At 38.0% G+C, this 13,768-nt stretch overlaps 1 protein-coding gene across 1 annotated transcript in view; it reads left to right on the forward strand.

Moving 5' to 3' along the window:
- Positions 1 to 8,245: 8,245 nt before the first annotated feature.
- The window catches only part of DTNB (dystrobrevin beta), a 307,191-nt gene continuing 301,668 nt past the window's right edge, over positions 8,246 to 13,768 (forward strand). The window contains exon 1 of the mRNA XM_020983941.2: positions 8,246 to 8,360. Within this exon, the coding sequence (XP_020839600.1) occupies positions 8,341 to 8,360 (20 nt within the window). The 5' untranslated portion in view covers positions 8,246 to 8,340. The remainder of the gene's footprint in view (positions 8,361 to 13,768) is intronic.

Here is a 13,768-nt window from a genome sequence, read left to right on the forward strand (position 1 = left end):
ACAAGGCTAGAAATTTCCAATAATTAGGTTTCTAATTCTGAAAAAAGATTTAAAGTGAATGAAAACTGTTTCTTAGTCCTGGAAAAGAAAAAAAAACTGAGGTAAGCCTTAATGTTTAAAAAAGTGCTCTATGGTGTCATGTTAATTTAATTCAATTCAAATATTACAATGCCTACTTTAACCCTTTTTAAAGTGCTGACTAGTACAAAGCATTGCTAAGTTCTAGAGATAATATAATGAGATTGTTTGGGAACTGTATGCAGGTCATACTTTTTCCTTTTACTTGACAGAGATCCTAGCTCTGTTACTTGCTATCTGTATAAACTTGGACAAGTCGCTTAATCTAGGCTTCAGTTTTCTCATCTTTAAAATGAGTGAGTTGGACCAGATGACATTTAATGTCACTTTCACTTTTAAATCTGTCGTTTTCTGAGATCAGCCTTGTTATTATTTTTGTAGTCTACCATATATACTTTTTTCTTACCAACGGCCTGGCCTATATTTGTAGAATTCTCCTAATTAATTACTTCAGGTCTCTTTCTTGTCCACTCTAACCTCCATAAAGCTACCAAAATAATATTCTTTGAGTATAGATCTGACTGTCAGTCCTTACTCACTAAGCTCCTGTGGTTTCTTGTTGAGCTAGAATTGGCATAGATTCTTCTGCTTGACATTTAAAGCTTTTCACATCCTGGCCCCATCCTATCTTCCTGAACTCTATGTCCAGTCATATTGGGTTTCTTGGTGTTCCTCACATGACACTCTTATCTCTGTGCTTTTGTACAGGCTTTCTTCCATGCCTAGAATGCACTTCCTCCTTACCTTTGCTTCTGAGAATCTGTGTTTTCCATCTGGCACAGTAATCCATGATTGATGGAACTATGGATTGGTTCAACCGTTGTGGAAAACTATTAGGAAATGTTTTAAGAAATTAACTAAAATGCTTATATTCTTTGAACCAGAGATCTCAGGCAACACCCCAAGGAGGTCAAAGTGAGGTTCCATATAGTCCGAAGTTGTAGTAGCAAATATTTGAGAACAAAGGAGATAACGCTTGGGGAATAGCTGAACAGATTGTGGTACATGAATATAATCGAATATTACTAAGCCATAAAAAATGAAGGGTATGAAGAATACAAAGAAGTATGATATAATGGGTAGGTCAATTGAAGACTTATCTAAGTGGAAGCAAAATGAGGTAAACGGAAAAAAGGAAATAACATAAGAATGACTTCAGCAATGTGATTGGAAAGAACAACAACAACAAAATAGAAACTGAACATTGCAGTTATAATGACCAAATCTGACCCTAAAGAGGAGATATGAAAAAGAACCTCCTTCCTTTCTCTGTAGAGATGGGAAACTATGGGTCTCAGATACTGCATATAATGTTGAATTTGGTTGTTGTGTGGGTTAATTTTATAGAATTGCGTTTTTTTCGTCTTTGTTATAAGGGATGGTTGTCTAAATAGAGATGGGAAGAGAGAGATACTGGGAAATGAAGATGGTATAAAAACAAATCAATAAGAATTAAAAAAATTAAAATTAGCAAAGACCTAGGAATAAATTATATGACCTTTGGGGAATGGCTGAAGAAATTGTGGTATTTCTAGCTTCTTTCAAGTCTCAACTCAAATACCATCATCTACCTAAGGCCTTTCTTGATTTTCCCTATCCCTCCAATTGCTAGTGCCTCTTCCCAAAACTAACTTGCATTTATTTTGTATATATTTAGTATATACTTATTTGATACAGACTTATATGTGTAAATGTTATACAAGTTTCTTCCTAAAGAATGTAAACTCTTGAGGGCAGTGATAGTTTCCTTTGCATTTTTGTATACCAAGTGCTCCTAGCACATAATAGATGATCAATAAATGCGTGTTGATTGATTGGATAAATGCAGTATTTAGGACATGGCTCCTGTATTTGTGGAATTCACAATTTAGCAAGGATGTACTGTCTTTATGTGTTTTTCTGTAATACCATCACAGAATGCTAAAATTATAAAGTATCTAAGAGGCCATTCAATAGAAACAAGAGTCCCCTCTACAAGCAAAAAGCAATCATCCAGTCCTTGCTTAAAGGCCTCCAGTGAGGGAGGAACTCGTCACATCTTGGGTAATCCATTTCACTTTTGAGTAGCCTTAACTGTTAGGAATTTTTTCCTTATAGGAAGCTGAAATTTGTCTCTTTGGAATTTCCTTCCATTGCTTTTAGATCTGTCCTCTGGGGCCAAATGGAACTACTCTATTCCTCTTCCACAAAGTAGCCTTTTAAAAACTTGAAGACAGCTATTTGGTCTCCATCAAGTCTTCTGTTTTTCTGTTTTCTCTTCTTTCATCCAACTATAAAATAATGTGTTTTACTACCTAGCCTTTCCTGAGTGGTTTGGTTGTTTAAATGCTGTCCTAGCATTATCCTAGGGCTGGCTCCCTGTGCTTTGATTAGGATTATTATGAATCCTTCAAGTTAACAGTTACCTCTGCACAGTCACACCCTATGGTTTGTGTGGCTCGTGGATATGCTAATCATCTACTCTGCTCTGCCTCAGCTTCTACACCCATATGATTGCCTGAATTAGTGAAGTTGCTCAGTTCCTTGCACCTGCTTCTTAGCATGTTCTTATGAATAAAGTTGGGTGAACCTTATCCTTAGTATGTTCATAGAATAGCTTTTTAGTAGGCTTTTCCATTTTTCAATACCAAGAACTGGGACTGGGATATTTTTCATTGATAGCACTTTTGAGTAAGGAAATCTCTATGTGACTGAAATGGCTGTCAGATATACTGCAGATTCTAACCAGGCATTTTCTTTTCCTATAGTTATTCAATGTGGCCATACATGACAAGCATGTCTAGTGCTGGATGATGTCATCACACTCTGCATTCAGATAGCATATCAGTTGACTAACTCTACCTGTGAAAGGAGCAATGGTGGGGGTTGGGGAAAGTATTCCTAAGAAGAAGCAACTTTCTAGGGATTTGTGGTTCTGATTTCCTGATGGAGATATCCACAGGATACTCTTAGAGGGTAAAAGCTAGTGCTACTGAGCTACCCCGGCCTGTTGTCAGATTCTGCTTTGTGTAGCCTCCAGACTCCATGACCTTGGGAAATACCTTACCCTACCATGTTAAGGGGTGGATTAAAACCTCAAAATGCTCAATTTTTATCCTTTGGATTCATTTGTGCTCTGATAGGAAAATGCTTTCAGTACTAGTCATAATCAATGGTGGGGCATCTTTAAGATTAAGTGCTAGATTTATAGAGGCTAGATGCATTCTTATTAGACTTAAGGCTGCCTTCATGAACATTGAAGAAATTGAGTATCTAAGTCCCTTTACCCATAAAACAGTCTTCAACCTTGTGATAGGCACTTCTAATTTTTCTTGAATTCATTAAGACTTCATTCTCTATTCTGAACCTTGAAGTTACTTGATTCTGATTCTATAAACCTATCTTTCTCTTATGTAGGAACATAACCTTCTTTTATTGTTCACTTTCGTTGCCTAAGGACTTATCTACTCCTGCACTCTTTCTTCCGATTTTCTCCGATTCCAGGAAATACTATTTGAGCAATGCCATCTACTTGTCCTAGTTCTTGGGGTCCCATTCAAGTGTTGATCCATATGGTGGAAGTATTGACCAATGACAATTTGTATTTATTGAAATGGTTACTATCCTTATAATTGAAAAAACATTAGAAAACAAAAACATGAATGAAGAGAAGTTGTATGGTGTGAAAGTCATGTTGGTTTTAGAGTGCCAAGATCTGAGTTTGAAGCTGGCTCTGCCACTTACTAGCTATATGTTCTGGGGCAAATCACTTAATCTCTTTGGGGCTCATTTTCCTTATTTATAAAATGAGAGGATTGGATTAGATCACTAAATTAACAAACATTTGAAAAATATCTTCTATGTGTTAGGAGCTGTCCTAGGTGCTAGGGGTACCAAGGCAAAAATGAAGTAGCCTCTACTCTCAAGGACTTTACTGTTTGATCTTAGATAATTTCTCTCTCTTGATATTATGAACATTCTTTAGCCTCAGGGTGGGGATTTTTGGTGGAGGGGGGAGAGGATAGTGATAGTTACAGCATTCCTTGAGGCCATTTCCAAGGGTCTTGTCTGATTATAGGATGTTAAGTACTTTTTGTTTTTATGTAATCAAATCCAAAATTTATCCCCTGCCCCATAGCATTGTTGTGAAGATCAGTTGAGATAATGTATTTAAAATGCCTTGAAAACTTTAAGGCTCTATATAAATGTTAGCTATTATTTGTTAACTTTTTTTACTCAATAGTTGAGATAAATATATTTTTATGTTTTCTAATTTTTAAATGGGAATGAAATGGGGAATGTCCTTCTAATTCTTCAATTCTTTTATTCTGTCAAAATCATTTAAAAGTGTCTTTGTATAGGTCTTGTATATGTCTTGGTAGGTTAAAATTCAAATATTTTATTATTTTTGTTATTCAACTGCATGGGATTGATTCCCAGGAATAGCATAACATTGTGAACTTCCTGTTTCTGTAGGGATTTCTTGGACCTCTTAGACTTCTGTATCTACCTATTTGTAATTTACTGTCCTCAAATAACTAGGCAGTTGATTGTGCAGTGACTAGAGCACTTGGCCAGGTGTCAGGAAGACCTGAATTCAAATCTGGCCTCAAATATTTAGTAGCTGTATAACTCTGGCCAAATCACTTAACTTCTGTTTGACTCAGTTTCCTCAACTGCAAAATGGGGATAATAATAGCACTATCTCATACGGTTGTTGTGAAGATGAAATGAGGTGATATTTGTAAGACTTGCTTAGCACAATATCTGACACGTAGTAGACACTATATAAATTCTTATTCCTTTCCCTTCAAGTTGTATTCCTTCTCTTGCTTCTGTATAACAACACTGGTATAATGTTACTATTAAAAGTATGAGTCTTTGCTTTCATGGGAAGATTGGGGTCACTGAAAGATCTTTGGACTTCTGGCCAAGAGAAGTGCTTTACTAAAGGCATGTCCAGCTCTGACAAATCTACTCTGGCAAAAGCCAGAAATTTACATCAGCTTGAATAATGATCAAGAATCCAAAGAGAAACTACAGTAAGTGACTTCTACTCCAGAACTTCAAAAGAAGTAAAAAGTCTATGAGCAGTAGGAAAGAGGGCTACCAACAAAGCTAGTGCAAATAAGCCAGCAGCCTCCCAGCACAAGATGCAGGTCAGAGACACTTGTAGCCCACAGAGTTCTGTTCAAAGGCAGCAAGAGTAGAAGGCTCCTCTTTGAAAGCGCCTGTGTGGAGACCTTGAAAGCCTTGGGGTGGGAGAGCAGAAGCAATGAATTCTGTGGCATCAGTCAGACTGGGATGCCCCAGGGGCTCCCAAGTGCTTGGCACACTATTCAGAGATGTTGTAGAAGACTCCACAAATCTAGGACTCTGTACCTTAAAGGTCTAGAGGTGGAGGTCAGTGCAGGAACCCAGAGGACCCAGAGTGAGATCACCCAAAATGGAAAAAGGGAGCAGATCCTGGCCCTCTAAATAGCTCTAATTCAGGAACTGAAGCTGGGGAAATGAGTAAAGCAATAGAAAGATTGGTCAGTATAAAAAACTGCAAGCAGAAACTCAAAGGTAAAAAAATGGATTTTCCACGGCTACTTGAACAGCTAGGAGAAATGAAGCAAGAGATAAAAAAAAAACGAAATAAAAGCTCTTGAGGAAATAATTGGAAGGAGAATAAGTAACTTAGAAGGGAAAGTAGGAAATCTTACCAAAGTAAAGGACTCCCTGAAAGCTACAATAGACCAAACAGAAGTCAGTGACTCCATAAGACAGCAAGAAGTATTAAAATAAAAAGACTGAAAAAATGGAAAAATATAAAATATCTGATATTAAAAACAGCTAAAAACAAGTGGAGAGATAATTTAAGAATTGCTAGACTCCCTGAAAACCATGATTAAAAAAAGCCCTAGATGCTATATTTTAAGAATTCATAAATGAATACTTCCCAAATCTATTAGAACTAGAGGCAAAATAGAGATAGACTCCATTGATCATTTCTTGAAATGAATCCCCAAAAGCAAAAATCCAGGAACGTCATAGTCAAAATCCAGCACTCACACATTTTGTGTATGTATGTATGTATGTATACATATGCACACATATAATTTGTCTATATCTGTATGTATATATATACATAACTGTGTATGTATGCATGTAAATCTGTAAATACATATTTATGTATATATAGTATATGTCTACATCTAAACATATACATTCTATCTGTCTCTCTGTCTCTCTGTCTCTGTCTCTCTCTCACTCTCACCCTTCCTACCTCCCCCTCTTTGCATCCCTCCCTCTCTCACGTCCCTGTTTATACATATATGCATACATCTACAAAGAAGTTCAAATAACAAGGAATGTAGTTAGAATTACGCATGACTTGGAAGTGTCTACTAAAAATCAGAGGAGATCAATATTCTGAAAACAAGAGACAGAGGTTTAAAACAAAAAATAACTTACCCTGCAAAGCTGAGTATCTGGGGGTTGGGAGTAGGAATGGATTTTTTGCTTTTTGGGTTTTTTTGGAAACTTTTCTTTCTTTTTTAAGGCAATTGGGGTTAAGTGACTTGCCCAGGGTCACACAGCTAGTAACTGTCAAGTGTTTGGTCTGGGGCTGGATTTGAACTCAAGTCCTCCTGACTTCAGAGCCTGTGCTCTATCCACTGCGCCACCTAGCTGCCCCCAGGAATGGATTTTTAGTAGAATAGAGGACTTTGAAGCTGGTAGAAAGTCCAGAGTTTAGTTGGAACTTTGAAATGCAAAAATGAGTCAGGAGAAACTTAGAAAAGTAAATTTTTTTGATCAGTTGGAAAGAACTGTATGATGATAAAATGTTAACATTATGATAAGGTAGATAAACAAATATCCCTTCAAAACTAATGTTTTCAAAGAATTTTGAGTGATTAAGAAAAACAGGACAGGTAGATTGGTTTTGTTCTGAGGGTTTTAAGAGGGAAAAGATAAGGGAGTATGAAAGGAATACACTAGTGTAGAAAGGAGGAAATAGGGATTGGAACTTGCCTTTTTCATAATTAGGGTACATGAGAAGAAGAGTATGTAAACATGGAGGAAGGAACAAGTATCAGGTAAAACTTTTATCTGAAATGGACAAAATAGGGTTGAAATCTCACACAGACACACAGTTTAGTGTAGAAATCCATCAAACAAAGCATGGAAACAAGGTGATATAGATATAGTTAGAAGGGAAGATAATATTAAAGAGGGGAATTGCCACATGCAAAACAAACTTTCTAATTCTGAAGTGGATTAAAAGGGAAAAAAGAAAAGAACTATAATCTAAAGTAGTGTCCATCAACTGAGGAATGATTGAACAAATTATTGTTATAGGAATGTAATAACAATATTATTGTGTTGTAAAAAAATGACAAAAAGGATAAGGTCAGAGAATCTGAGAAGACTTGTGTGAACTGGTGCAGAATACAGAGAGCAGAACCAGAATAATTTATACAAGGACAACAACATTATAAGGAAAAGCAACTTTGAAAAGCTTAAAACCTGTAATGAAGCCGGGTGTATAATTTCTGACAGAGAGGTGATGGTGTCAAGGTACAGAAAAAGACATACATTTTTGTACATGTCTATTGTGTGGATTTGTTTTGGTTGACTATACTATTTGTTAGGTTTTTTTCTTTTCTCTTTTTTAAATTGGTGGTGAGAGTTGGAGGGGAAGGAGGGATTAGTAATAGTTTTGTAGAAATAAAAAGAAGGCCATTGAAGCATTTAAAAATGTACACAAGGGAACAGATTATAGTCGATGTCCATACAATTTCCATTAATTACAATAATTGTTTAAATAATTCAGTATTGAATAAGACTTCAAATTAGCATATACTCTGATACTTGATGACATCATTACAAAACTTGGAAAAGATGAGGATGTGGAGAGGTGCACAGAAGGAAGCATAGACTAGCAGACAGTTTTGAAAGTAATGTATGTGATTATATACTTTAAAAAAACTAAATGGTCTGAAATGGAAATTAAGTGTCTCATATACAGTCCTTTTTTGTTCTGCTATGTATTTGGAAATATTTTTTCAGTGTTTAAGTTTAGAATACAGAAATGATATTTTTTTAAAAAGTACCTTTGCAGTTTGCCAAAGCCGGTCTGACCATCTATAAACTTGAATTTGGATTTAATACTCTAAATATTAGATCATCATCCAGTGATCAACAAGTGGACATATGTCTGGAGGACCTTATTCATATCAATCTTGACAGTCTTGCTATAAAGGAAACCAGAAGAAAGAAAGAAGCTGCAGATAAATGAAAAGGATGGCTTACAGGTAACTCTTTGGAGAAGCAAAGAAAGGGGGTTGGTAGATTGTATTTATTGTATATCCCAAATCAACAAGGGATATTATTTTATGGTCATCATATATTTCATTATTAGTGATAAGTATTTACAAAAGGAAAAACATTATGAAAATAATTTCAGCTTATACAACATGTTTGGTGGAGGAAGAAGTTGGAAAGAAATTCTTTGAAGAACTTGATGAAACCCTTCAGATCAGCATACACTCCGATGACCGGTGGTGACTTCAATGCAAAACTTGGAAAAGATGGGGATAGGAATAGGGAGAAATATATGGAAAAGTTTGGGTCAGGAGAAAGAAATGAGAGATGCCAAAGAGTTCTGGATTATAAAGCCTTGTGCTACAACATCATGAACACTTTAAAAAAAATTGATAGGGTCTAGACTGAGCAGCCATCAAATAGCATAAGGAAGAATGAAACCGACTACATTGTAACAGATAGGAAAAGCTTATAATTGGGGTGGGGGGGTGGGGATGAGGTTTTAGTTATTTCTGAGTCAGCCATCTGGCCCCGCCAAATCACTGATTTGCTAGAACTTGTATCAAAATTTATAATAAAAAAAAGATATGTATAATTGAACAACTCAATCCTAAATTGTTTAAACAAACATTGTAATTGACAGAAGTTATACTGGCAGCAATCATAGTTCTTTTATGCAGAAATTTAATCAGTATAATATAATTGCTATTACCAGAAGCCCCAAAGAGCTCAGAAAGCACTTTAGTCAGCAAACATATGATTTACTTGTTAAACAGAGAGAAACAGCTGCCAAAGGCAACACCAGGTTAAGATATAAACTCACTTTGAAAATCTTATAAAGAGTAATGGACAATTATGAACAGCATAATTTCATAAAACAGTGAGAGGCGGTGGAGGGTAAAACCAGTTTAAAAAAAAGTTTGTCAAATTATACAAGTAAACAGTCATCTTCAGGGCATTTAAGGACAAAAATGAAAGAGAACATCGAACAGAAGAATGGAAAATAGTAAACATTATTATAACAAACTCTTTTTTCTATCAAGGATAGTAGAACTGTTATATATGTACTATTAACATTAAAGTCTCGAATGTACCTACAGGGAAGTAGAAATGGCCACTAAATGGAGCAAAGAGTTATAAAAACAGAAATAACCTTATTTAATTTCTTGTAAACATCAGGTGAGGAATAAAAATGGGGGACCTGTGCTTGCCACTGAGATACAGGAGATTCATTGCAGAGTCCCAAGAGGGAGAGAGTTCCTGTAAATGATATCATTTCCATAAACTTCTGTTTGAGGATGATATTATATTGATTGCTTCAAGCCCTGGAACACTGAAGAGTCTTTTGGAAAGGATCAGAAACCACTCATAGAAATTTGGCCTAAACATCTATGCAGGAAAAACAAAGTGGATAAAACTATTGCTAGAATTACAATATACATTTAGATGGATACCAGATAGAGTTTGCCCAACAGAATGTTTTTCTGGGACAGATAGCACAGCTGGACAATGAGCTTGAAAGACAGGAGAGCCTACTTGGATTGTTTTTAGGAAATTGCACTTTTACTTATGCGAACCTTTTCATGAAAGCAAAGACCTCTCTTTTCAATTCTAACATTTTGCTAATGTTGTTAGATGGAAGTGAGATGCCATTGCATTCATAGAACTAATGATGACTGTCATATGGAGGGTAATGGAGAGGTACATAATGGGTGTGCAGGCTGCAAAAAACAACTGATGAGGAACTCTGAGGAAGAACAGGAGTAAAGGGCATTATTAAAGAATTGCGTAACAGGAAGAGAAGAACTGCTGGTCATGTGGCAAGAATGATGGATGAGAAAAGGTAGAATATTTCACTGATACTTACAGAGAGGAGGTCCTTCAGCACATTGGATAGACCACTTGTGATGAACCTATGGGGAAACATGGATAAGAATCATATGAGATAGGCAGGTGGGCTGGCATGGTTGTGTTACATAATCTTTATCACTGGAAGGGAGTCCTGAATCTATGAGGTCACAGATCTCTTTGAGTATTGAGGAGGGGGAAGAGAAAGGAGAAAGAAAAGATGTGCTAGCTATTGAAGTACCAGACAGGCTTTTCAAAATGAGGTTTGTACTAGGCAAAAAATGCAGGGGACATTGTTGTTGTTTGACTTTAGTTCTTGAAGAGGACCGTGACATTGGGAAGGTGATGTCATGACTCGCAAGTGAATTGGATTTAAGTGAGGCAGGGCTGTGCAAAGTCACCAGCCTCACTCTCTCCTCTGGAGCCATCTGGATCCAGTGGCAAGATATAGATCAGGATGACTGGAGATGCCCCCCCCAGTGCAGTGGGAGACCTTGGCCCTTTTAAGCAAAATCTTTCCAATGTCTCTGTCTGAAGCAGTGCCCATTCAGCGATTAAGGCTAGGTAAGACCAAAATGAGGCAAAGAATGTCCTCTTTTGCCAAGTCCAAAAAAAAAAGTTAATCTAGGAGAGGAAGACCCTCAGGGTTTTTGGCTAAAACAGAAACACTTGCTATTAACTCACTCTGAGCCATCAGAGCCCAAACAATAACCAAATGAAGCTTGGGCTGGGACCTCTTGTTGGCCAATTAATGAGAACCAGAGTGAACTGGGTTTAAGGCATGGTCCTTAAAAAAGAAATCTAGCGCACAAATCCCAAGATATCTTGTGAGGGTTCAACAATCAAAATTTATCTTCCTTTGGGCAGAGCACCTGCAGGTAAGGGTATGATTCCCTGGGTGGACAGAGGGAGAGAAGTGAGGAAGAGAAGGAGAGAAGGAAGGAAGGAGGGAGGAAGGGAAGGCAAAGGTGAGGATATTATTATTAAGCATTAATTAAGTTGTTATAACCTATCTTGAAAAAGACTTCTTTTGACTCTGATACCCTCTCGAGGTACCTAGTTTTTACTTTGTTTTCTCTTCTATTTCTTGTAAGAATGGCTTACTCTCTCTCTCCTTGAATGTAATTACCATCCACTGGCTCCTTAACTCCTTGCAATCTTTCTCCTCCTGCTAGCACAGCAACTCTATCAATTTTTTTTTGTGAGGCAATTGGGGTTAAGTGACTTTCCCAGAGTCACACAGCTAGTGAGTGTTACGTGACTGAGTCCGGATTTGAACTCAGGTCATCCTGACTCCGGGGCCAGTGCTCTATCCACTGTACCACCTTGCTGCCCACTATGTCTTGACTTCTAACTCTATACTCAAGTGGGGCTCTGCTTCCCAAGTGGAGGGTCCACTGTCCCAAGCTTTTTTTGTGCACCTCTTTTCAGAGGTAATTAAACATGGTTGGCAACAGTGGAACAGAAAAGGAGTTAGCAGCTTTCAGTGATTTGGTGTACAGCACTGCTTTTGCTCATCTGGGTCAGAAAACTCACAAACATCAAGACTGGTTTAATGAAAATGAAGGGGAAATTCAGAAGCTGTTAAATGAAAAACATGAACTCCACAGGGTTTACCAGCAGGGTAGTTCATCCATCTCTAAGAAGGCAGCATTTCATTTCAAAGACCTATGGTGTATCTCAACTACTTAGTGCTGATAGAGCTACATTGATTACTGACAAGGACGTGTTCCTAAAGAGATGGGCTTAACACTTCCACAGTGTACACAACAGACCGTCATCAATCAATCAGTGCTGAAGCTGTTGACTATTTACCTCAGGTTGAAGTCAATCCCTCCCTAGCTGAAGTTCTAACTGAAGAAGAGGCTTTGAATGCCATTAGGCTCCTTTTGTGTGGCAAAGCACCTGGTGCTGATTCTATTCCAGCTGAGATTTAGAAGTCCATTGCTCATACAAGAGCTGGGTTATATGGCAAGAGGAAGTTATCCTCCAGGAGTTCAAGGATGCCTCCATTGTCCAGCTCTATAAAGGTAAAGGAAATAGATTGTCCTGGGGCAATCATGGGGGCGGGGTGTCTCTCTCTTACTCCTTGCTGGCAAGATTCTTGCCAGAGTTCTCCTTAATAGGCTGATCCTTCACTTGGAAGATGGTCATCTACCTGAGAGCCAGTGTGGCTTCAGAAAGGGTTTAGGAATGGTCGATGTGGTGTTTGCTGCCTGACAACTCCGTGAGAAATGTGCAGGAGCAGAACAGAGGTCTGTACACAACATTTGTAGATCTGACCAAGTCGTGAGGGCTTATGGAAAATTATGTCAAAATTTGGTTGCCTGGAAGTTCATCAATATTGTATGTCAATTTCACAATGGCATGCTTGCCTGGGTTCTGGATGATGGACAATGCTGTCATGCTTTCCCAGATACCCATGGAGTGAAACAAAGCTGTGTGCTTGCTCCCAAGCTTTTTAGCAAGTTTTCAACCATGTTATCAAATGCCTTCAGTGAAGACAAACACAGCATCAAGGTCAGCTACCACACTAATGGTAAATTCTTCAACTTGAAAAGGCTACCAAGCCAAGACCAAAGTGGAGAGAGTGCTGGTGCATGATTTTCTGTTTGCAGATGATTGTGCACTCAGTGCAGCCTCTGAAGCTGACGTGCCAGAAAGTCTGGATCAGTTTTCTGCTGCTTGTGCTAATTTTGGCCTAACACTTAACACCAAGAAAACATAGGTGATCCATCAGCCAGCACCACACCATCCATATGTGGAATCATTGTTTACAGCAAATGGAGAAGTTTTGAATGCTGTAGATAAATTCACTTATCTTGGCAGTGTACTTTCCAGGGAGCCATACATTGATAATGAGGTTGACACAAGCATTGCCAGAGCTAGCTCAGTGTTTGACCAAACTGAAGGTCTACAGAGCCATTGTGCTGACATTGCTGTGTGCTTGTGAATCTTGGACGGTATACCAGCGACATGCCAGGAAACTGAATTGCTTCCATCTGAATTGTCTGAGAAGATTCTGATGATCACCTGGCAGGATAAGATACTAGAGACACTTAGGTCCTTTCCTGGACTAAACTGCTGAGCATTCAAACTCTGCTGCAGAGAGCATAACTCTGATGGACTGGTCACATTGTTCAAATGCCAAATGTATGCTTGCCAAAAAGCCTATTTTGTGGAGAACTCACACAGGGCAAGTGTTGACGTGGTGGTCAGAAGAAGTGATACAAGGACACTCTCAAGGTCTCTCTTATGAACTTTGGAATTGATTGTGTGACATGGGAGACACTGACACAGGACTGCCCTACATGGTATGCTCTCATTAGAGAAAGTGCTGTGCTCTATGAGCAAAGCAGAATTGAAGTAGCTCAAAAGAGATGTGAGATGTGCAAATTTAGAGAATCCACTCCAAATATTCACATGAACTCTTTGTGCCCGATCTGTAGAACATTCTGTGCTCATATTGGTCTGATCAGCCACAGTTGGACACACTAAAACTTGACTCTAACATAGTGATGTCGTCTGGTCTTCTTTGAGTATGAAGGAC

The sequence above is a fragment of the Phascolarctos cinereus genome, unplaced genomic scaffold (genome assembly GCF_003287225.1).
Source record: "Phascolarctos cinereus isolate Bilbo 61053 unplaced genomic scaffold, phaCin_HiC Scaffold_2;HRSCAF=192, whole genome shotgun sequence".
NCBI classification, from domain to species: Eukaryota; Metazoa; Chordata; class Mammalia; order Diprotodontia; family Phascolarctidae; genus Phascolarctos; species Phascolarctos cinereus.